This window comes from Jaculus jaculus, chromosome 6 (genome assembly GCF_020740685.1).
Source record: "Jaculus jaculus isolate mJacJac1 chromosome 6, mJacJac1.mat.Y.cur, whole genome shotgun sequence".
Lineage (NCBI taxonomy): Eukaryota > Metazoa > Chordata > Mammalia > Rodentia > Dipodidae > Jaculus > Jaculus jaculus.
This window is the reverse complement of record NC_059107.1, coordinates 26408709-26434148: the sequence shown is the minus strand read 5'-3', so window position 1 is coordinate 26434148 and position 25440 is coordinate 26408709. Positions and strand designations below refer to the sequence as shown.

Genomic DNA, 25440 nt, shown 5'->3' with positions numbered 1-25440 from the left:
AACCCAACGAGGGTCACAAAAGGAAGAGGACGGAGCACTTACCTTTCGAGGGTCGCCTTTGTTTGGTTTGCAGGGATGAGAAGGTACCCATGACAGCCCCCATGTCAGCGAGGACTTGAGTGTGACTTGGGAACCCCGGACCCTGCCCCTCCCGTCCCCGGAAAAGAAGAAATCAGTACGGATTGCCTACTCGAAATTGGAGGAGAGAGAGAGAGAGAGGAAAAAAAAAAAAAAAAGCAAGCAAGCAAGGAAAAAAATAATAAATAAATAAATATAAAGCACCCTAGCAGCTCGCCTGCAGCCTGGTTCTTCCGCGAGCCAACGTGGGGCTGGGGCGCTGGGAGCTCGTGGCTTCCCGGTACAGGCGGGCACATGCACTGACTCACAGGGCCAGCGGCTCTCCGGTGCGGGCACCCCGCCGGGGCCGCTTCCCTGGCCGCCCCGGGGCCGAGGACCGAGCCCGCCCGCCCCGCTCCACCCCGAAAGCCTGCCCGCTGCCGGACACAGGGCCGAGGCTGCCGAGCCCGCGCCGCGTGCAGTGCGGGAGCCGCGGTCCTCCCGCCCCCTCCCGCCGCCCGCTCCTCCCCGCGCTCCGGCTGGGTCTCCCGGGGCCGAGTACCAATCATGAATGAACGGAGCGGAGCCGCCGCGCGGCCGCCAGCCCGCCTGCCTGCGCTCGCTCGGGCTGAGCGGAGCTGTCCAGGCGCCGAACCGCCGAGGGGCTGGGGCGGGGCCTGGGCCCGGCTGCCCGCATCACGACCCCGGGGCTGGGGTGGTGGGTGGGCGTGGGGAGATGCCCTTCTGGGGAGTCAGACCAGGGTGGGCCACCTGATGATGATGGATGCAGGTGGTGGGTGGGCGTGGGGAGATGCCCTCCTGGGGAGTCAGACCAGGGTGGGCCACCTGATGATGATGGATGCAGCTCTAGGGGGTAGCGGGTGGTCCCTAGGGAAGAGGTGTGTGTGTGTGTGTGTGTGTGTGTGTGTGTCTCCCTGTTAGGGGTACGACTTCAGAGGAAACCACAATTTAGTGCAATACCTGCCTCCTGGGGATGCGGTTGGGGGGAGTCTGCCCCATCCAAAGAGGTTTGTCGTAGAAAGAGGGGGCCTTGTTGCTTTCTGGTGGTTGGGGCTCCTGCAGAACCCCAAAGCCAAGGCCCACTTTCCAACGACAGGAAGTAGGGAGGAGTTCTAGGTGGTCTTGAGCCCCTGCTGTCTTTGTTATTATTACTATTTTTTTTTTCTTCTCTGGTTGCTTAATTTTTCTCTCTCATCAGCACAGCCCTTGAGTTAGTGCCGATAAGGCTAACAGTTGAATTTAGGAAGCAGTCTCTCTTCTGTGAACTTGTCCTTTGATGACAAGACTTCTAAGCCCCACTGTGTCTGCCCACGGAGGGGGAACAGCTCGGGGGCCCCAGTGGTCTCACCTTCTGCCCCCGAGCCCAGCTGCTTGCCCTGCCTATTGAGCCTCCCACTGAGACCTATCACTTTGAGCTGGCAATTCCGGGCCGGGCATTTCCTCTGCACCACATAGATAGGCACCATGTTTGCAGTTCACAGAGTTCTCTACAGCATGGTTTCATCAACCCACATGTGTACAGACTACTGCAAACATTGGCACAAGTCCCTCAGGCCCATACTGATGTTGCTACAGTAGACACAGACAGTCTCAGTTACATCACATCTGTCCACAAAGCACAGATCTGAAAGACCCCACCCAAGATGTTGACACACATATACACAGTGCAAAGAAAAAAAAAATCTGGTAACCTATACTCAGACAAGCTCACAGACATATGGACAAGTAGTATTGCTCTAGGCATTAGGGGCCCCATCATTTCGTCTCATTAGCTTCCCTTCAAGGTCACAGTGGCCAGGGACCCGGAACATTGTTCCTTTCCTATAAAGCATTCAATGCTTGCTCAGATTCCAACATGTGTCCAATTTTGTGCTGCAGAGAAAGTGGACTTAGTACCTCACGCACTTTTTTATTTGTTCTGCCCACCACTGTGGAACCACATCACCCCGTGTGATGCCCACCAACATCCCATGGGCTAGGTATGAAACTGAGGGTCACCTAGGGTACTAGGCTCAAAGTTGTCCATCTGGGATGTGACACTTAAATCCAGAATGCAGGGCTCTGGAGTCCTTCATCTTGAGGGCACGAGGAGGCCTCTGAGCTAAAGAGACTTGCTCTGAGTCCCACCCAAGCCAAATCCTCAGCTCTACTAGCCGCTGCCATCCTAGGGTCTGTCTGAGTCTCCAGACCTGGGGTTCTGGATGGCAGACATGGTGCTGGACCCTGCCCTCCTCCTGTCCTGCCAGGGAAGTGGGGTGGGGATAAAGCTAGGGTCCCTCCATGATCTCCAGCCTGGTGAGACCCAAGGAACACAGGGCGACCTTTGTTGAGGAGAGGATACTGCTGCCTCAGGGGTCCTTGCCAGTTCCTTGGGGATGCCACATAAGGAGCATCAAGCCACTTCACTCTTGGGCTCTGCTAATCTCCAAGCAACCTGAATGGCCACAGACAAGTCAGCACTTGAAGGTCCCCCAAAGACTACGATGCCACTCTCTCACTTCATCCCCACAACCCTTAGAAAAGACAGCATATAAAGGAATCACCCCACAACCCTCCATCAATGAAATGGAATCACTCCATTTTCTGACCGAGCATGGCAAAGTTCCACTAGAGATGTGAGATCTTGATTGCCTCTGGGTAGTGGGAATAAGACGGGTCACAAATAAACATAAAGTTCCAACTGTGGTCTAGCATCTTCTTCCAATCCCTCTGTCTCTTGGTACTCCCCTTGGGGCTCCAGCCACACAACCCTCCACTATGGCCCCAAACGAGCCCTCTATGGCCCTGCTTCAGGAATTTCGCGCATCCTCTGCCTAGAACATCCCTCATCTCTTTCATGATCTGGCTATCTGCTGCCCATCCTTGGTCTATTTCAAGTATATTTCCCTCTTGGCTCCAAGACCTTCCTTAAGCACCTCTGTGGTATACAAGGCTTTATCTCCACCACCTTACAGCCTTGGATCTCATTGTTCCTTTCCATTTCTGTCCCTCCCCATGACTGCAAGTTCCTAAAAGGCAGAGCCAAAATTACTTTAACCCACGCTGCCTGCTTCCTTGCCCTTCCTGCCCTCTCCCCAGCCACCCCAGTGTGACAGAGACAGCCAACCTATATTGAAGGAAGGAAGGAAAGGAAAAATGGGAAGGTTGAAGGAGGAAGGAAGGAATTTCCCATGCTCAGTGACCCAGTTAGAAAGTAAAAGCTGATGCTAACCAGACCATCCCCATCCCTTTTAAAGAAGCACACTGTGCCAAGTGAGGATTCGCTCATTTGTACATCTATTCCCTCACGCATTCAACAGCAATGCGTACCTGCCCCCAACCGGATATTCACATGTATAATAGCCCTTTTATTCCCGATGACACCCTAGGAGGTATGTATTACTTGCAGACAAACACACACACACTACATAATGAAACAGTCATCACCTGGGAGCCTCTTGGAAAGAATATATCTGAGCATGCAGAAGTGTGGCAGAGACGAGAAAGAAGGAACGCAACAGCAGATCCACCCCGGCTTCTTGGGAACTTAAAACAGAGCAGAGAACTGTGTGGGGAGGACAAGGACACCAGAGCAAAGTGTCCAGGGACTGCTGAAGATGCCCCCTCCCCCTTGCCCTCCCACCAGCCACTCTGGCTGCAGGAGCTGCTTGCCTTGCTGTCTGTGAAAGAGTATATTGGCTAGGATGACACTGCCAGCCTTACCCTCTGCGAACTTTAGTGGCCATGTGTCACATCCTTCTACTCTGGAAGGTGAGCTCCCTTGTACCTCACTGCTATGTCTGACCTCTCCCTCACCCCCTTTAGTATGGACTGATGTTCTGTGTCCCTCATCCAAATGCATGATGTTGAAGCCTTAACCCCCGGTGTGCCTGTGCTTGGTTACTGAGTCTCTAGGAAAATAAGTCAGGCTAAATGAGGGCATAAAAGCAGGCTTTGGTCTTAAAAGCAATATCCCAGGAAGAGCTAACAGAGCCACCTCTTGGCTCCTGAATGCATGAAGGTGTGTGTGTGTGTGTGTGTGTGTGTGTGCGCGCGCGCACGCGCTTGTCATCTGAAGCCGGAGACCTCACCAGACTCCAGTCTTTGGTTCCGGATTTACCGTCTCAAGGACTGTGAGGAATAGATACTTGTTGCTAGAATCACCCAAACTATGGTATTTTGCTATGGCAACCCAAGCAGACAGATGCAGGTCCTGGGACCAAGCAATGTCCTCATAAGGCTCTGGAAACAAGGCTTCTTCATCTGACATGAGCCTTCAAATAGGACTTCTCAGGGCATCTCTCTGAGGCTGTTCAGGGCTTGGGGAAGGCGTGAGAAAGTCAGAGCCTTCAGGAATCCTGGGAGAGCAAGCCTTGTCCTTTCCTGTCCTCCCTCCTACCCTTCCCTCCCTCTCCTTAATCCATTGCTCTAGTGTCTATCCTTCTCTCCATGCCCCCATTCCCTTCCTTCCTTCCTTCCTCTCCACTATTCTCACACTCGTGTTTCTTCTCATCCCTTTGGTCAATGGTCGTTAATTCCCACTCCAAACAGAACGAATGAGATGCCTACGTTTTTCAGACATCAAGACCTTTTGAATCCACATGCAGCCCCTTTTCCTGTGTGGTGTTGGCTCTCATGAGCGCTTTTTCTGAGCCCTACTTTTATCTTTCATGTGTGTGGCATTGATACGTCCCGTGAGGCGGCTGGGGGGCGAGAGGCTGCTGAGCCTGGCACAAGGTGGCCAGTGCTTGAGAGTGGACCGCTGCTCTCCCTGTCGCCGTGGACCAGGCGTGGCGCTGCACTACAGGGTCATAAAAGTGAGGGAGCTGCAGCCTTCTCCGCGGCTTCCATCTTTGTTCTTCATCTGCCGGGTAGAAAAATCTATCCTCAGGGTCCCCATCTGGTATTAAAAGACCGAGATTAGTGAAGGAAGGGAATGCCGTTGGCACCTGATTATATGCAATGTAGCATTGTGCTCGCTGCTGTCTTATACCATTTCCCAAATGTCCTGCCTGATGCTCAAGTAGACCAAGCAGCCTTTAGAAAGTGAAGGTCAAGGCTCCTGTTTTGTATACCCCAATCCCCTCCCCCACACACCCACTGTGCAGACCCTTCTCAGTATCCATAAACACACCTGAGATCATCGGTCAGGCCAGGAAGATGACATCATCATTGTGGTCAAGCCCCTCCTACTTGAATATACCTCTGCGTGCTCGCTTCCTCATCTGACACATGAACATAGCCAACTTTAAGGGGCTGGTGTGAGAACTGGATAAAACCAATGAAGTTTCCTGGTACTGGCCGTCTCCAAAGAGCTCTGCAAGTCTTTTCTTGTCGTTTGCTTGGGGGACCATTTAGTGATCCAGTCGTTCATTCAACAATCGTTCACTAAGCACCCCCCCTCCCTGTCACGTTCTATCCTAAATGCATGGGTCCATAATGAGCATGAAGAAAGGAGTCTCCGGTCTCAGGAAGCCGTTGGCACAGGGATGCTGGCCGTTCGTTCATACCTGGAAGAAACAAAAGGAAGTCTGGGGGCGGGGAGCAAGTTCTCAGAGGATTCTTATCGGATAATGCTGTACAAACTGATGTCATTGGCATGTTATATTAGAGGTCAGGGAAGCAGAAGGAACTCGCAAGTCCAACTTACAAATTATGGACTGATTGTGTGACCTTGAGTAGGTTTTGTGACCTTCGACGGGTTTGTAGCTCCTTCTCCCTCTCCTCAGGAGGGAGGGGAGACCTTTACACAGGACTTGGATTTAGGGGGTGCATCTTGGTTGAGGAAGGGGGCTGCATCCTTGAGAGACCTCGCATGGCTTCATCTGTCAAGCCTGATCATATTCTTTTGGGAGCAGGACTGATGTGGGCTGCAGGGGAAGTGGGCAGGGCAGACACAGAGGCTTCCCTGAGTGCCCCGATGCTGCAATCCCTCCAGGGATTCCCCCTTCACGCTCCAGCACTGGCCGTCTCCACTGGAGGCTGAGACAAGTTCAGACAGAGTGCAGCCACCCACGCAGCCCAGTCGCTGGCAGCAGAGCCCTGAGCTACCTAGATCCTGTGGGGAGTGTGTGTGTGTGTGTGTGTGTGTGTGTACACACTCGTGGCTCAAGGAAGGGAGGTGATTCCTGGAGCCCAGAATCCTGATGCCAGCCCTGTATTAGGAACAATACCAGGAACAGGGTAGATTCTTCATGAACCTTGATCAAATGGCTTTTTGAGGATGGATAGAGCACGAATGGGTTATAATAGGTTCAAACAGTGAAGCATTTGATGACACCCTACCCTTTCCCCACCAATTACCGTGTGTGCAGGAGCACACACTCACACTGCCAAGAGTTCATGGGACCACATGGAGTTTCTCACCTTAAGCATATGCATGGGCTCCTAGCTAAGAAACTATCTACAGAGGAAAGATAATGATAAGGGTCACCATCCATTCATATCTGACTTTAACATTCTGAGCCTCACTTTGCACATGGATTAAATAGGCCCGATAATTCTTGAGGGTGAAGGTTAATTGGAAGTAGCATGTCCAAGGGTTCCAGTGCCCTTGGTGGCCTGTGAGACTCAAGGTCATCTTAACACCAATGTTTACGTCCAATCAATCATAGCCAAACAATGGTGCTGAGTGCGTGATGTCTATTCTCCACACCCGAACCTGTCACAGGGGGTGACCAGATCTATGTTCACTGTGCTGCAGAAACTCCCTGACTCAGGGGCTGAAGGACTGACGAACAGTGATCATATCCCAGACATCAACTGGAAACTGTCAAAATGACCTCTGGATGTCACAGCCAGGACACTAGGCCTGACTCTGGCCACTGACCATTCCCACTCCAAGTCAGGGGAGAATGAAAAATTGACACCAGCAAGGTTAGGGGTTAGGTCACTTTAGGAGGATAGAAATAAAGGCACAGAAATCACAGTGGACTTGAAAGAATGAAGAGTCAGGAATCTGGGGATGAATAGGAAAGGGGGGCATGAGGGAGACCCTGTGCCACTTTGAGCTTCAGTGCCATGCTTCATGGCACATAGGAAAACTGGAGTTGGTAGGGCCACAGGGACAGGTAGTATGGTCAGAATTTCTTGTCTTTTGTAAGTGTGTTCAGAAGCTGACTCCATCTCATCTCCTTGGACAAGTGTGTTCATTCACTGGGGTCATTCCCCTCAGCTCATGTGATCACTATGTTGACGAGGGCAGCCATCCTCCATGGAGCTCTTACCAGAGGCTAGCCACATGCCTAGCCTCAGTCAATAGCCAGCACTTTCATTATCCCCCATTTCATGTATGAGGAAACTGAGACACAGAGATGATTCCCAGCCTGCCCAATGTCACATAGAGACTAAGTGGTGGGGTTGACCTGGGGACACCCCCTTCTCCATGTCTGGCTGTAAACTTTCCTTACTAGCCTTGAAACTGACTTCTAACATCCTGTCTCTGGGGAGGCAGCAGCTCCCTGGAACTCACAGATGAGTTGTAACTTCTTAGAGCTGTGGGTATAGATGCCATGTAGAAGTGTGGAGTCCTGGGCCCTCTGAGTGACAGATCATACTCTCACGATACCCTTATTGTTCCGGGGCTTCAGCCATGCCCACATGCTGGGGGCATGCCCACAAGGTCTACTTTCCCTCCACAGCTTCTATAGACAGACGACCCCAGAGGAAGAGAGCAGGGCAACGGAGGAGAGAGCAGCAGTCAGGCACCCGATGATTAGTAATAATGTCAGCAATGAGTGGATAAGCGGAGCTGAATCTGTCAGCTCTGCTCCAGCTCCCAGCACTCCAAGATGCCCAAGGAAGAAAGCAGCCCGAGAGGAGGGAGGCAGACAGGAGAGTAGCAAGGAGTCCTACTGCTGCTGTGTTGAGGGCAAATTCCAAAGGACTCCCTACAACGTGCTCCTCCAGACACAAAATGGCCTGGATATCCATGACCTCACAGTGCCTGACACTACCTACACAAGACCACCATAATAGGAGGAAAAGATCATGACATCAAAATAAAAGAGAGACTGATTGAGAGGGCGTGGGAATATGATGGCGAGTGGAGTTTCAAAGGGAAGGTGAGGGGGGAGGGAGGGAATTACCATGGGATGTTGTGTACAATCATGGAAATTGTTAATTATAAAAAATAAAAAAGATAATAATTTTTTTTTTTTTTTTTTTTTTTTTTTTTTTTTTTTAGAAAAAGAAGCTGCATGTACCAGGAGTTTCTTTGCTTATTTTTCTGTGGTCACATGCCCAGTCCCGCACTTGAAACCTGTGACATCTACAGTCCAGGCAGAAACAGTGGGGTCACTCTCGGATTTTGACTTCGGAAAGTGTGGTATGAGATGGAAAGCCTGGAGCTGCGGGTGACCAGGTAGAGATCTGCAGAGGGACGTTTGCCCTTGGATGTCTCCAGAGGAGCCTGTGGGGGTGGGGGGCGTTGGTTTCTGCTCCGCAATGGAAGCTTGGCCTCTGGTGCAATGTGGGATCTGAGAGAAGACCCCCAGAGACTGGATGTGACCATGCTGCCCTCCTAGCCCAAGCGCCTCATAGTCACTGATCTTGTGCCTCTGTGACACAGGAGAGTCCTGATCTGCCTCTTCTGAGTAACGACAATTGTCACCAGGGAGCAGCTGGCCCAGAACGCCACAGAGCAACAGCGATTTTCTGGTCTCGGTTGGGAAAACCCAGCTCCAGCTGTGACCCAATGACATAAAGTTAGTGGGCACAGGAAGCTAATATCTAGGAGCTTCGTGTCTGCAGGCATGAAAATTCCTCATGTCTGAGGTGACTCCAGCTTCATGCTCTTTCTATAAGCTCACCTCAAAACTTCAAGGCAATGTTGGGGGCTAGGCACTTTGATACTTCTCTGCTACTGAAATTACAGTTCAGCCACTTACATCTTGGTTTTGTTTTTTAATTTTTGTTTATTTGAGAGGGGGGAAAGAGGGAGAAAGAGACACAGAGAGAGAGAGAGAGAGTAGGGAAAGAAAGAGAATGGGCACACTAGGGCCTCCAGCCATTGCAAATGAACTCCAGATGCATGTGCCACCTTGTGTGTTTGGCTTATGTGGGTCCTGGGGAATGGAACCTCCATCCTTTGGCTTTGCAGGTAAGCACCTTAACCACTAAGCTATCTCTCCAGCCCTCATCCATTTAAGAAATAGACGATGCAATTATTTTTTTTTTTCTGGCACGTAGAGCAAGCTGGCTGAGGTTCTTGCTTAGTCATACAGTGATCCTCACAGCACCTCTGTGGCTACCTCTCTTTTCTCCATTTCACAGGTTAGCAAACTGAGGCTAAGAGCGGCCATGCCATTTTCCCCAGTCCATGGACCTGAAATGGTCCACAGAGTGAGGGTTTGAGCTCAGCTCTGCCTTCAAGGACCAAGCTCTTGTACTCAGGAAGGAAAGCAGAGGGGAGTGGGGAAGGGGAGAGGAAGAGGGGGGGACATTGCAGCATCCAAAAGAAGTGGGATGATAAGGGCACTTACTCATTCTCTTGTCCTTCTAGATGGCTAGTCTGACTCAGAGAAGAGTGGCTTGGAAGACCCTTTGTCTTGGCTTAGAGGACACCACAAGACACGTGGCCAGACACGTGGGTGGCCAGTTGGAGTGGAGGATGAGGCAGAAGCTTTAGTGGTAATAATGCAATTCCCATCCGAGTCTCTCTCCAGAGGGGAGGGCCCCGGGGCAGGGGACAGGCTAGCTCTTCCCTCTGCTTACTCCACATGGAGTCCCCATTAACTGCTTCTACAAGACTGCTGCCTTAGCAACAGTGGCTCCGTGGGCTCTTTCTGGCCTCTGCCGTCCCTTGCACTGAGCTGGCCTGCATTGAACAAGGGGGCTGGGTGCACTCTAATCGACAGTTCAGGGCTTTCCTCTGGGCTGGCATTTGCATGGTGCATTAGTATTCATGCCCACAGCGCAGGGCTGCTCTGGCTGGGGAAGTGTTATGCAGATGAGTATCACATTCAGCCTGGTGTGCAATGAGGGACCCATACTGCTGGAGGAATCAAGACTATTGAGCAGAAGGAGGCTGGGGAAGGCAGACCTGAGGCAGAGGCCAGGACCATTCACAAGTAGCTCCCCACATATTGCCAATCCTTAAGGTATCTGCCATCTATGATGTAGGGGCTCCCAGACAGCCCCCCTTGCAATCCAGTCAGTGTCTCCCTGGGCCATGCTTGGCCCCACCTGTCCTGGAATGTCACCAGGGTTGAACAGAGAGGTGGGATGGTCATGATTCTAGCCCTCAGGAAGCTCACGGTACTGTGGGTATCATTTGATGATACCAATAGGTCAATGGCTATCAAAAAAGAGCCACACTAACTTTGGAAAGAGATATCTAATTCACCTTGAGAAAGGAAGTAGGATCAAGCAAGACTTCATTTTTTTAAAAAAATATTTTTGAGCTAGAGAAATGGCTTAGCAGTTAAGGCACTTGTCTGCAAAACCCAAGGATCCATATTTAGCTGTTCAGATGCCACTTAAGCCAGATACACAAAGGTGAGGCAAGCACAAGGTTGAAAATGCCCACTAGGTGGCACAAGCATTTGGTGTTCGATTTCAGTGGCTGAGGCCCTGGCACACCAATTCTCTCTCTCTCTCTCTCTCTCTCTCTCTCGTGTGCACTCTTTAAAATAATAAGTAAAAATATTTTAATTAATTTATGAGATGTAAGCAGAGAAAGAGAGAGAGTGCACATAGGCATGCCAGGGCTCCTGCAAACAAACTCCAGACACATGTACTACTTTGTGCATCTGGCTACACATGGGTATTAGGGAATGGAACTTGCCAGCACACTTTGCAAGCAAGTGCCTTTAGCTGCTGAGCCATCTCCCCAGACCATCAAGCAAAACTTTTCCAAAGAGATGTTTGAGCTGGTCCTTGAAAGATGGGTAAGGTTTTGCCAGGCAAACATCACTGTCAACACATGGCTTCATTCAGGGACGTTTTCTTGACCTGACTCGGAAGGAGTCCTTCTATTTCACATCCACAGAAACACTTGGAGATTTCCCAAGACTGCAGCTGGAAGGACTCTGGGGAAAGCATTTCTAGCCACCATGGGTGACTTACTCAATTAAACCTGTGATTCATGACTTAAAGGAGGGACTGAGTCACCCAGAAACCACTGGATCTTCCTGAAGCTCTCAGAAGAAGGCACCTTCTACGCGTCTGTAAGAAACTTGTATTCTTTCATGATAGCACCTGAGTTAACCAACGTATGGAGACCCAATTTTTATTGTGGCTCTGTTTCAGAGGCTTCAATGCATGATCAGTTGATCACATTGCTTTGGGTCTGTAGGGGCACACCATGGGGGAAGCATAACCATTTCACGGCCTGGAATCAAGAGAAAAGGTAGTAGGGTTTTGCAGTTGCTTTTGAGGGTACAGTCTTCATCACCAAGACACCCCCCCACTAGCCCCATCTCTTGATGTTTCCACCACTTTCCAATATATGAGTTGGGACCAAGCTTTTCACAAATGGGTCCTTGGAGGAATACTCACAGTATCTGAGTATCTGAGGGGGAGTGCTTCCAGGATTCCCACAGTTTCCACAATCTATAGATGTCTGGGTCCCTTTTATAAAGGATGTGGTATTTGCATATAAGCTAAGCATATCATCTCAGATTCTTTAAATCATCTCCAGATGACTTAAAATACCTCACTGCACATGCTATATAGTTCTGTCTGTATGTTTTTCAATAGCAGTTGTTGAACCCTGTGGATATGAATGGCCAACTGCACTCTTAAGTCTCTAAATACCAGGCCTTTCATCCCTGTGCATGTTACCAGAGCCACCCGAAGCCCCAGGTGTCCCTGGCCAAGCATCTAGACAGGGGGAAGCCCTCACCCTCAGTGGGAGATGGAGGTACATTTATACTACATTAGATTAAGATGAGAAATAGGTAAGGTTTGGAAAGAGCTAAGAGGATTGACCTACTCCCCAGGCTCAGGACCTGACTACAACTAGAAAGATAATTGGCCTATGGCTCTGGTTCTTGTCACAGAGCTCCTAAGACCCTTGGGATTTCCTGAGTGACAAGAGGCTATAGAAACATCTTTTGTTCTAATGAAATGAACATTGGTGGGCCCAAGGCAGCTTCAGGATGGGGCTGGTCAGCAGAAAGACCCAAGTTCATGAGGAACTTGGAATGTTTAACCCTACACCTCAACTTGTCCAGAAGAGAGAGGGGCTGGAGGTTGAAGAAATCACCAACAGCTAGTGATTTATTATACAATTAGACCTCTATAAAAACTCTAAAAACAGAATTCAGAGTACTTCTCTGTTGGTAAGTGCAGCAAAGATCTGGGGAAATGGCATGCCCAGAGAGGACAGTGAAACTCCGACCCAACCTGCCCTCCTTCCCCTTTGCTCTATATGTTCCTTCCAGGTGGTCTCTCCTGAGTTGTAGCCTTTAAAAGAAACAGGTAAACATAAGTGTGATATATTATTGAGTTCTCCAAGCCATTCTAGCAAATTCTTGAACCTGAAAAGAGGTCCATGGGAACTTATTATTTATAATGCTTGGCTGGACAAACAGGTAGCTTATGACAGGTGTCAGAGGTGAGTCTTGTGGGATTCAGCCTTTAACTTGTAGGCTTTGTATCAATACCATCTAGCTTGCTTGTGTCAGGATACAGTGAATGGCCTGATATTCAGAACTGGATTCAGATGATTGGAGAATAGGTTTGGTAAGTGGGAAAAGTACCCTTGATGTTATATTAAAAATACAAAAAAGAAGCCTCCCTGCAAACAAAGCCTCTTTTGGAAAGTTACACTACCCAAAAGTGAGGGATGTGATATGCCTCATGATTGGGCTCATTTGACAGAGGGATCTGATCAACAGGGAGAATGCATCACTTGGGATTGAACTTGAGAATCTGGAATGATCCTGGCATGTTTTATTAGAACATCAAGACTTTTCCACTGCTGTGTAGAACTGAGCCCAAATATACCCTTCACTTCCTATGAGGCATGACATCATGGAAGGAGCTTTGTCTCAAAACGTGTCTCTCTTCTCTTGGACGATATTCATAGGAAGAAAATTGACACTGCAAATATGTAGAGGAAATTGGCACTGATCTGGAATTCAGAGGAGACTACGAAGGACTGAGAGTACATCATGAGCCAGATTGTTAGGTTGGTGATTAGGAGGAAGAAAGGGAACTGAAGGTTTCGAGCCACATCAGATACATGGAAGACGGAGACCAAGACGACGGCCTGAAGCCAGCGTTAGATGCGTGTGTGTAAGGACAGACTAAGTCCTACTTGGGAACCTTTGTCCTACCTCTTGCGTTGGCTCTGCCCAAACGTGCTGGTGGACCATGTGCCGGTGATTCACCATTGATAAATATTCACTGCACACCTGCACATGCCTTTTCCTGCTGGAGCGGCCAATATGGACATGTTTCTTGCTCTCTGGAGCCCTGGGGTCAGTGTTCTGAAGAGGAGGGAGGTCAGAACAGACAGCAGCAGACAAGCGGATGAACAAACACAATCAATGGAAGACCCTCCATGTCAGAGCTGGAGGTCAGGGCTGTGAGAAAGAAGTCTCACTGAGAAAGGCTGAGTTTGGCTGACAGTTGAATGACAGGGTTCCTTTCATGTTTAATAGTTAGGGCACAAGAACTTGGGGTGAAGGGAGCCAGTAAGGTACCTGTGAGTACCAGGTTGGGTGTGCTCGGGTGCAGAGAAGGGACAGGGGCAGGCCATAAGACCAGAGAGCAGAAGGCGGGGCCAGAGTCTGTGGTCCTGGGTGCAGGGTGAGCTCTTGTGCTAGAAGTAGTAATGGTTTTTGAAAGAAATTTTTATTTTGAAAAGATGAGAGTCAAAGGCAAAACCAGTGCTAGTGAGAAGCCGGGTTCTCCTGTACAGCACGTGGTGTGGCCCTTACATAACTGTGATGTACTATCCGAGTCAAGACCCCATCACTGGCTCATCCTCACGCCCGGTTCAGCTCTGCCCATCTTGCAGGCACTCCCCTGGGCTGCATGCGCGTGTGTGTGTGTGTGTGTGTGTGTGTGTGTGTGTGTTTGAACTGCTGTGTCTTCTTATGTATTTGTGTCACTATCAACTATCACATCCAGATGTTTCTGTATCACAAAGGACTTATGTTTTTAATTTTTTTATTCTTATTTAAGACAGAGAGGGAGAGAGAAAGAGAGAGAGGGAGAGAATGGGCATGCCAGGGCCTCCAGCCACTGCAAACGAACTCCAGATACATGCGCTCCCTTGTGCATCTGGCTTACGTGGGCCCTGAAGAATCAAACCTGGGTCCTTAGGCTTTGCAGGCAAGCACCTGAACCACTAGGTCATCTCTCCAGTACACACAAAGTACTTCTGCCCCTGTTCAGAATCCTCTCTTGTCCTTCTCCTTCATGGAAGGAGGATATTCAGCATGGAGGAACAAGGCAGGGTCTGAGAACATCCTTCGGGCCAAGGCCAGGGCTTCCAGCTCCGAGCAGTTACAAGAGAACTTTCTTCCTTGTTTGAGCCTCCATCTAGCTCCCAATTACTTCACAGGAGAGAAGTGTTTGCGAGTGTTCCAGAAGCAAGCACTGTGTTGAGTTATTTAGAACGTTCAGCACACCGGGCGCACGTGTGGGAAAGGGCTGGGGGAGGGGAGGGGAAGAACAGGAGTGGGGGAAGATGGAGAGGAGAAGATAAGGAGGACAGGGCAGCTTCTGGGGCCTTTGCCCCTGCAGGAAGCACTGGCCCTGGCTAGTCCCCTACACTTCTAAACTAGCTAGGCTTTTGTGGCAACAGACAGCTTTATTCCCTCTGGGCCATCAGAGACACGATCTTGATTTTCTTCTTCTCAGGAGAAATGTTTGTTCATTTCTGACAGGCACGCTCCATCCGTTGCCATTAGTGTTGAGATAATGGAGGGAGACCTGTCCTCTTCCCCTTCCTTCTGTGCTTGGCCTCCCGAGCTGTCCAGTCACCCCTGCAGGGCTTCGGGTCAGCGACTGACTGCCCCGCACTCTCAGCTTCAAGGGCGCAGACTCAGGTTGTCTCTTTATAGCTACTGAAATCCTCCGGCTGAGTGCCTGGTGGGCTCCACCAGCGTAAAGATGACACCCCACTGTGGCCGCATGGAGTTCGGCTCCTTTGCACACCTTGTTCACGGGGGAAGCTGGGCTGCAAGTCCTGTAGGTGTGGGGCTCTCTCCCTGCTCCGTAGCTTGTCTGCACACACTGGTGCTCTCCTGTCCCCAAGGCCCACAGCCAGCGCACCTTTCCAGGCCCTCTGCTGTCTATTGGAATCCTCTTCCTTTGCTCCTGGTTTCCGCGCGTCCTGTTGCATTGCCCTTAGGAAGCCTTCCCTGATGCCCCTTTTCACTCCAATCACAGACCCACGGTCCTCACAGTCGCTGCCTACTCCTTGGAGCTCTGAATGCTCAGTTCTGGGTTTGGTACCTTGTGGGTGTGACATAAACTGTGAAAAGATGAAGGGATGAATGGAGGAGTACGTGTTTGTCTTTCATGTAGAGCCCTCTCTCCCCCATGTTTTCTTTTATTGTTTCACAGAAAGCGGTGATGTGAAAGCCTTCAAGGAAAGAAGATTTCCTTACGTGCTAATCTTTCAGGCCCAGACTAGCTCATCCCACCTCTGGGTCTGCACCAGGCATGAAAGCATAAAGACACAGGCACTAATCAAAGCCCCTCTCTCCTTGGAGAAGATCTGCCTCTTGGCCCCACCAGGATCCCTCTGAACATCTGGTGGAATAAGTGAACGGCATCCTCAGAAACACACACACACACACACACACACACACACACACCATGGCATCATTTCAAGAGCCTCTGTAATCCCTGGTTACACTCTAAGGACCTTGAGTTCAGTGAGAAAGAAAAAAAAAAAAAACTAATAAACAATCTTAAACATTTTTACTTGTTAAGTCATATGCTTGGAGGCAGACACATTTTCACAGGATATGGAGAGATTAATTTGCTTTGCATGAGAATGTCTCAGGGAACCAGGAACTCAAGGAAGATACTGCAGAAGGGCTGGATCTTGGGGGATGATAGAAATTCAGGGGAATTCAGGCATAGCAGGGAGCTGCCAAGGGCTGAGGAGAGGTGGTTGGGGATGGGGCACAGGGCTGAAGGCCCGAGTATCCTCCCGGTGACATAGATGCCCTATGATCAGCGAGCGATGATGATTGCACAACCTTGTGCATATGGTATGCTGAAAAAAATCACTCAGCTGTGTGCTTAAAGGGTGGATTTTATTTTATGGCATGTAGATTGGGGTGATTGACTTTGTGTGTGAACTTGGCAAGCCTTGGTACACAGATGTCTGGTCTAACACCAGCCTAGATGCTGAAGGTAATTATGTTAGATGAGATTAATCTGAAGTGTTTAAGAAAAGCAGATTACCCTCTATGATATAGCTGGACTGCCATCGCTTAAAGGCCTTTGGAGAAAAGGTCATGGGGAAGAAATCTGCCTTTAGACAGCAATCAGACTCAAAATGGGATGTCCACTTTCTCTTGACTTGCAGCTTGCTGATGGTTTGGCCAGCCCTGTCCCTCAAATATCTCCCTATCTATCTATCTGTCTGTTGCTATTACCTTTTCTTTCTGGTTCTCTCTTTATATATACTATTAGATAATATGGATATTACATATTATATGGTTAGAAATATATACAGAAACCCACACATTTCTATAAAGAATCTTGATTAACCTATAAATTGAATCTTGTACCACCGTTCAAAAACACTCATCAGTTGGGGATCAGATATTCATGGCAATACCAAGGGCACAACCACTCATATTTTGACACCAAGTATATATGACCCAGTGGGCATGCTTAGAGTGCAGCAAGACAGCTTGAAGTAAGTACAGCATAATGGTAGCTTATCTTGAGCTTAAAAAAATTATTTAAGAGAAAGGAAGAGGCAGAGAAAGAAAGAGAATGGGCACACCAGGCCCTTCAGCCACTACAAACAAACTCCCGATGTGCATGCCCTCTTGTGCGCTTGCATCATTGTATGCCTGCCTTACGTGAGACCTGGAGATTCGAACATGAGTCCTTAGGCTTCACAGGCAAGCACCTTAACCGCTAAGCCATCTCTCCAGCCCTAGGACTTTTTTTTTTTTAATTTAATTTGAAGCAACAGGAATTGAGTCTGAGTAGCCTCAGCCTAGGTAAGAAAAGAGGAGAAGATTGTGGGGTCTCACACATCAGAACATGAACAGCGATCGAGTCCAGAAGCTGCCGGGGCAGTTGGGACACCTTTGTCAGTAGGCACTCTTGAGCTTTTCTACTTTGGGCTAAATAAGTTGCCATCACTTTTAGTTCTTGGTAACTCTGCTCTAAGCTCACAGTCTCAAAAAAAAAAAAAAAAAAATTAAATGAACTCATGAGCTCAACCTTTGACCCGGAATGAAAGACAGTACCATTGTGGACCTTCCTATCAGTCAGAGATGGCTGGGAAATATAACTGGGGGCTCTGCTGGGAAAATATGGCATGAAGGCTGGCTGGTGGGTCTGCAAGCACACCTGGCAGCCTGGGTAGTATTGAAATCTAGTGAATTCAGAGCTGAGGGCTCATGGGTTGAGTGACTGAGGTTTACTACAAGGGTGTTAGCTCCATCTGTAATGTGTCAGGACTGCAGTATGATTTTGGTCATCAGCCTTTCTGAAATTGATCTTCCTCACCTGCTTTGGAGCATCCTAGTGGACCTACTGCACGGGCTTCTAGAAGGATTCCGTCTAAAGATGCCTAGCTCATGGTCTTTTGTATTCCAAGCACACACTCTGTTCTTTCCTCCAGGGATGGTCTCCAGTCTTCACAATATGAAGAAGGACATTCCAGTCTGTTTTCAATTACAGTAGTGAACTGCATGGGATATTTCCATTAAATGGGACCTCATATACGATAAGAGCATCACAGAGCAGGAGCCTAGAGATGGCACAATGAGACAAAGTGCACATGTTTTTGTGGCAATGCTGGTATAAACAAACCTATGTTGCTGTCGCTCAGATCAGCATAGTGCATACCATTATATACAGTGCATGGTCCTGGATCATGAGAATAAATGACCACATTACTGGTTTATGTCTTTACCCCACCTTTGATCATGATTTTAGCCTGTTCTGCCACCTATCAAACAGTTACTATAATCAGTGTTCTGTGTTAGGGTGACAGCGGCCTCAATCATCTGTTTATTACTCCTTTTGATGGTGGGAAACGGCCACATGAAGTGGTTGACATAACCCATCTAAGTCAATGTAAGTACACACAATGATGGGAGTGCTTAATGATAGCTCTCAAGAAATATCCCCAAGCCCTAAAGAACCATATTTTTAGCTCTGTGAGTGACGTCTGCGTGGGGGCCCAATAAGTGTCTCTTGTTAGTTGTTCCTTGGGCTCCCAACTTTCTCCTCAGGTACCAGCCACAGAAGCAGCTCCCAGGGTGTTTGCCATCCTCTGAGACCGCATTCTCCTCAGTCCCCCACCCAGGCACTTGAGGCAGGTGGGTGGGAACAGAAGCTCAGCCCCTAACAGGCAGAGAGTGGGCCCCATGTAGACTCAGACTTGCCCTGACTTCTATGTGGATTCCTGGAGGAGGTTCTCAAAATAGTCCTCACAAACCTAGATGACTCTGGAGCTGGGGTGTGTGTGCGTGCATGCGTGTGTGTGTGTGTGTGTGTGTGTGTGTGTGTGTGTGTGTGTTACCATTAACCCTCCCATCCCAGACCATCAGCTACCCTGTTTATTCTCACCCTGGGCCCCAAGCTGGTCTCTGTGGGATAGAGTTTGGGATACAGAAGGGGTGGAGATGAGGGAAAGGATGAGACTTCCATGTGGGGAGGAAGGCAGGATGGTAGGATTCTTCAAGGCTCGGATCAGAGGCCCTATTTGGCTAAGTAGAGAAGGATCCAGCTCTGACTCCCCAACTGGTATGACTGTAGAAAAGAAAAGAATAGTTAATGAATGAAAGACGTGGAGAAAGGAGAGTGAGTCAGAGCCAGAGAGATGGAAAGGAAAAAGAGATGGTGAGCAGGAAAGAGGGGACAGATGAAGCCAAGCTGGAAAGATGGAAGGTGGGCATGAGGGTCAGTAAGGACAAGAGCCTGAGGAAATTTGAGAAAGGAAGTGAAGGAAAGGAAGAGAGGAAGGAAGGGGAGGAAGAGAGATGAGAAAGAGGGGCGAGGTAAAGAGAAACTTTAGGAGGAGTAAAGGAACAAGGGATAGAAACAGTGGGAGGGGGCAGGAAAGGAGGGTCAAAGGAGGGTGTTGGGATGGGATTATGTACACTTGTTTAAAAAAAGGTTTTGAAGAAAATAAGTTATAAAAATGAATACAGGGCTGGAGAGATGGCTTAGTGGTTAAGCGCTTGCCTGTGAAGCCTAAGGACCCCTGTTTGAGGCTCCATTCCCCAGAACCCATGTTAGCCAGATGCACAAGGGGGCGCACGCGTCTGGAGTTTGTTTGCAGTGGCTGGAAGCCCTGGTGTGACCATTCTCTCTATACATCTGCCTCTCTTTCTCTCTCTGTCACTCTCAAATAAATAAATAAAAATGAAAAAAATCCAAAAATATGAATACAGTGATGGAATAAAAGAAAGAGCCAAAGAGGGGGAAGAGAGCAAGATAACCTTGCAGGATTTGCTGGAGAAGAGGGATCGGAAGACCCAGTGACCTCCAGGTTCCTGCCAGCCACTGCCCTCATGTATGATAGGGTGTATGCTGGCTGGGCATCGCCAACCAGGGTTCAAGGAGAAGGCCTGTGCCAGGTTAGCTTGTTCTCACTCTCTGATGTGTGACACGTTGCCCATGATCTATTAAAGAGGAGTGAATTCTGCAAATGCTTCCACCTACCTACACCCCCCGGGGGTAGAAGATGCACTGTGTTTGTGGAGTGACTCATCCTGGCTGCCATAACCCCTGGGGATTGGAGGCAGAATGCTCCCCAGGAGCTCACCTTATAAGGCCACAAGACAGCAGGGATGGGCCAAGAGTGTATAGACAGAGGCAGCTGGAAGAACGAGTTGGTCAATCCAATTGGAGTTGCTGCCGAGCTAAACGGCCAGCGTAGACCCAACTACTGCTACCGTGTCAGATCATGGTCGAGAAGTGAATGCCTTCCTTTCACCCCTTTAGGCAAATCCTAGAGACCTCACCTAAGAATATCCTGTTTTCTCTAGGGAAACAAAAACAATGAAATGGTGGCTCTTTCAGTCGCGGCTCACTTCCCATTTTATGCTGTCTTTGTGCTTCCTGCGTTATCGTCACCACCTGCCCCAGGGTCATCATATCGTCACATTCACGATGGAGTAGTGATGGTTAAGTCCTGCTGGCAACTTGATCAGACCAGGAATCAAGTAACAGACATGTGTCTTAGTCAGGTCTGTGAGGGCGCTTCCAAGGAGGATCAAATAAGGGAGGAAGACCTTTCCCCACAGCGGATGGCCCTGCAGTGTTAGATGATATAGAAAGAAGCTTCAAGAGCACACACAGCCTTTTTCCTGGTGCCACGCGTGATTGCAGCTATCTGCCCTATGGCTACCGTACTTCATGGACGTTGGGACCCAGCTTCTCCGGCCTTCCAACGTGGACTGAAGACCACTGGTTCTCCAGAAATTTCCCAGGCCTTCAGTGCTAAAGCATCCAGCCTCGTGGACTGAGCACCTTACCAGGTTAGGTGGCAATTGTTGGACTCCTCAGCCTGTATCCTGGGAGCTAATCCAACAACTCCTCATTATAGTATGTGCTCACTCTATCAATTCTGCTCCACTAAGAATCCTGTCTGATGTAGCATCTTGTGTGTCAGTAGACTGAAGCCAATATTTGCAAGATGGTGACTGCTTGGGCTCACTGTGGCATCCTCTGTATCATGGTACCCTCTTGTATTAGCCAGGATTCTCTGAATCTGGAGGAAGGGGACCAATACAATATAAGTAATTATTAAAGGGGATTTGATTAGATTAATTCACATGATTGGATACTCAAAAGTCTACCTACTGCATGTTGGAAAGACAGAGAACCCACTAATTTCTTAGTCCAAAGCCACTGGGTGCCTCCTAACAAGGGTGACTAGTGACGGAGCCCCAGCCCAAGGGTGAAAGTCCAGAAGCTCCCTGAAGAATCACTGTTGAGAATCCGTATTGAAAGGCTGAGGGGACTGAGATCTGATGTCCATGGGAAATGTCAGCAGCCAGTGATGCACTTCCTTGGAAAGAACAGTCCTTGAACATACTGGCTGACTTTCATCTTCCATTTTTTTTTTTAATTTTTTTCCATCTGGGACACCAGCCCATAGGATGGTTGTGCTCATATTCAGGGCAGGTCTGGAAACATCCTCAGAGACACACTCATAGGCGTGCTTTACTAATTTCCCAGGCAGCTTTCAATTCAATCAAGGTTATTCATCACAGCTCTCAAGAAATAGTTAAGTGAAGTCCAGGCTAGAGTGAGGCCTTACCTCAGAAAACCAATAATTAATATTAATAAAAATAAAGAAACAGTCATGAAATGCACCAAAGGAATAAATAAGCATGTCTGTTTCAGGGTGTAGTGATGCTGAGGTTTTATATCACAGGGCTATTTCTAGGGTCCTTCTACAGATGGCTGGTTGGTCTTGATTGTCAATTTGACTGAGTTCAGAGTCATCTAGGGTATGTCCATGAGACCATTTCCAAAGTCGTTTAACTGCAGAGGAAGAACTGCCATGAGCATGGGCTGGAGCCCCAGACTAAGTAAAAAGGGAATAAAGGACAAAAAGTGAGCTCCCCCACACTGTAAGCCAAACTGAATCCTCCCTGGTCACAGCCACGAGGAAAACCTGGAGAAAAGTTTGGAAACACGCAGGGACTGGCCGGAGGGGAGAAATGGGATTTAAATGATTCAAGTCTGAGTGCTTTCAGAATCTCCTCAAATATCATGGAACCTTGAAGTGCATCACAGCCGATTGACAGACAGACATTTGCTTAATACTCTTCCCCGACAGGTTAACTCAATAGAGTCGGCAAGAGTTCTATGTTAACTCAATAAGATAAACCCGAGTTCTTTAAAGGAAAAGAAACAAGGGCTGTAGCGGACGCGAGTGGCATCTTAAAATGGCGAGGCTGGAGCTGTCCATCTTAAGGGGACCTGGAAGTTTCTTACATGCAGATCTGTTTAGTAGCCCAGGCTGGTTGCCAGAGGGTGTAGGAGTTGCATTTTCTCCTACATAGGAGTGTAATTTTGTTTCTCATCCTTGTAGTCCAAGGACTCCCCAGACATGGGTTAACCTAGGTTGTTCCTATTGCAATCTGGATTCCACCCCCCTCTTCTCACCCCCCCCCCCCACAAACACCAGAGTTAAATGTAAGATTTGCGTCTGGGTAAGTGACAGGATACATAGGGCTCTAAATAAACACTTGTCTTAGCAGCCTGGAAGTGATCCCGTCACCACTTAGACTGTCCCCATGGCGTTCTGGGAAGCAAGGTTTGAGTAGGAGAAAGAAAAGAACTATTTCTCTCAACTAATGCTTCACATTTTGAATTTGGTCTTGGGGTAAGAGAGATTGCTCAGTGGTTAAGGCGCTTGCCCGCAAAGCTTAAGAACCCAGATTCGGTTCCCCAGCACCCACATAAAGACAGATGCAAAAAGTGGTGTGTGCATCTGGAGTTCGTTTGCAGTGGCTAGAGGCCCTGACATGCCCATTCTTTCTGTCTCTCTTCTTTCTATCTTTCTTTGCTTGCAAACAAATAATAAATAAATAAATGGAACTTAGTCTTACATTTGCCTGAATACACAGAGAATTAAGTTGTGATCTCTTTGGAATATGCAAACAATGGATAAAACAGTGATGATGGTATAAGGCAAGAGCAGTAACAAAGTGCTACTATTACATGTTCCGAATACATGTCTGTCAATGTCACCAGAGCTATGTCAGTGGAGGACAAAGTTGGAGGGAAAAGGCTTTGGGAGTTATGACAACCTTGGTGCTAATAAGAACTACCCCAACCCCAGCCTAGTCTTGGACTTTGGTTGACTCTCACATCAACCTAGATAAAATGTGGACGATGGTGGCTTAAGATATTAATGTTCCAGCTGTGTCAAGGACAGATTACAGGAAAGTGTCTGAGACTGTAGTTTCGTCTAGACCAGTTTCTTTAATACACTAACAAGTATAGCTGGCTTGGGTTTTGGCACTAACAAGCTCTGAGGCCATGAGAAATTGATTCACTTACAGAAGCTTCAGTTCTCTCAAAGGTAAAACAGGGCAAATTATTGTGCAAACTCTATGGGGGCTGTTGCGAGATCACCTGAGTTCGAATCTCCAGAACCCACGTAAATAGCTGGGTGTGGCTCCACGCACCTGTAGCCCCAACCCCACAAAGGAGGGCAGGACCTAAGAAATCACATGGGTTCCTGAAAGGCAGCAAGCTGTGGTATCAGTAAGAGACTCTGGCTCAAACAAGAATAGGTGGTAGAGCAACGGATCAGGACACCTGACTTTCTGCTCTGGCCACCACAGGACAGCGCACCCTGATGTAGATGAGCACATGGGGCATCACACCCTACACACATCACAACACACACACTCCCCAAGTATGAGAACTTAAGTTCAGATCCCCAATGCCCATGTAAAATGCTGGGTGTGCTGCACACGCTTATAAATTGCAGCGCCGAGGAGGCACAGTCAGGGAACTGTGGGGCTCATTGGAATTGGTCAGCCTTAGCTTTTGTAAAGGACCCTGTCTCCAAGAATAAGGCGGAGAGCAATTGAGGAGGACAACCCGAAGTCAGCCTCTGACCTCCACACACACGTGCAACACCCGTGCCCACACACATGGGATCATATATACTTACATACCTACCCACGCAGGCATGCAAAAAGAAAAAGAAATGGAAAAGGTTGAGTTTGGTATGGTGCCACACATTTGTAGTCCCAGCACTTGGAAACTGACGCAGGGGGATCAGAAATTCAAGATCATTCTTGACTGCTTAGTGAGTTTGAGGTCATTATGAAGGGTCGAAGGGGTTAGACTCAACATTTTTGCTGTCACGATAATATAGTCCACATCAATGCATCTCATCTCAAGAAAGCCTATCTCAAAAACAAAACCAAACCCCTTTCTTCTGGATTACAGTTTCTGAGGTTTCAGAGCACAGTTATTTGGCCACATTGCCTTTGAGCCTGTGCCAAGGCAGAGTCCACAGTGGGAGCACAGGGTAAAGGAAACTGCCCAGCTCATGGCAGTCAGGAAGCAAAGACACATAGAGAGGATGTCCCCTTCTGACTTCTGCCTCTAATCCCTGCCTCTTAAAGTTTCCACCATCAACCATAGCACCACAGTCTGGGACACCAGTTTTAATGCATAGGCCTTAAGGGGGAAATTTCTGATCCAAACTAGACCACTGGGGGAAGATTGATTGATGGGGCTGTCTTGCACTTGATTAAACAGTATTTTTTTTTTCTCAATGTGGATTTCTAACAGAGAACTTCTTTTCTTGCTAACAGCTATTTTTAAAGGTTTTATATCTCCTGTATTCCCAGTTGGTCTTAATCACCACCACTATGCTTGGCAAAAGATAGAGATTATGAGACATCCCATCACCACAACCACCATTCTGTTAATCACATCAGATGTTAACAAAATATTCCACCAGCTGATAAAGGATAGGCACTCAAGGCAGTCACTGTATTGTATACTGACACAAAGAATACATTTAGCAATAAGTCTTCAAAGGCAAGAAGCAGCTATTTCAATCCTGATTTGATCGCGTAATTTACTCAGGAAAGCATCTGCTATGAATTAGGTCTTTCTTTCACCCTAAAATAAGTTATAATTATCTACCCAACACAGGAGGAGGACTATTCTCAACATTTTTCTTTTCACAGTAATATACCTGAAATCAATAAATCCCTTTTGTTATGGTTAGATGCAGATTGCCTTTACTAGGGCCTGTCCAACCTCACTTTTACACTCTTTTCAACTGACCAGGTATTATGATAAATGTCAATTAGTTAAAATATATTTAATTTATAAATATATGTTTAAAAAGTGAGGTATACTATGTAGTTTACATGAAGGGTTAAGATGCTAATGAATATGTCATTGGGAATGCATACCTGAAATATTTGTATTAGAAAAGTATAGTTGAGCAATACTAAGGAGAATTAGAAACAGTGATACAAACTCCTTGATTTAAATATTTTCCCACTTTGGTCACTGTGAATGGGAACAGCAGCAACAGTAAAAGGATTGACATCCACCCCCACTTTTCATGCACCCCTAATGCCCAGATTTTTGCCTAATATTTTTTCTCTGCAGAAAATAATAGGGTTGATTTAGGTAAAACAACTGAAATTTAGCCTGGAAGTTTCTTTTATTATCAGAAAGCTAGGACAAACTCAGGATGACACAAGACAAAGAAACTTG

The 25440-nt window shown here is 48.1% G+C and overlaps 1 protein-coding gene across 3 annotated transcripts in view; it reads right to left on the bottom strand.

Annotated features, from left to right (window-relative positions):
- The window catches only part of Kcnip1 (potassium voltage-gated channel interacting protein 1), a 239752-nt gene extending 239054 nt beyond the window's left edge, over positions 1 to 698 (bottom strand). For 2 of the 3 annotated variants that reach the window (XM_004664990.2, XM_004664991.2), the window contains exon 1: positions 43 to 220. In XM_004664990.2, the coding sequence (XP_004665047.1) occupies positions 43 to 103 (61 nt within the window). In that variant the 5' untranslated portion in view covers positions 104 to 220. Of the gene's footprint in view, positions 1 to 42; positions 221 to 619 lie in introns of those variants that run through there. The other variant, XM_045152932.1, reaches the window with a different exon arrangement.
- Positions 699 to 25440: the final 24742 nt, after the last annotated feature.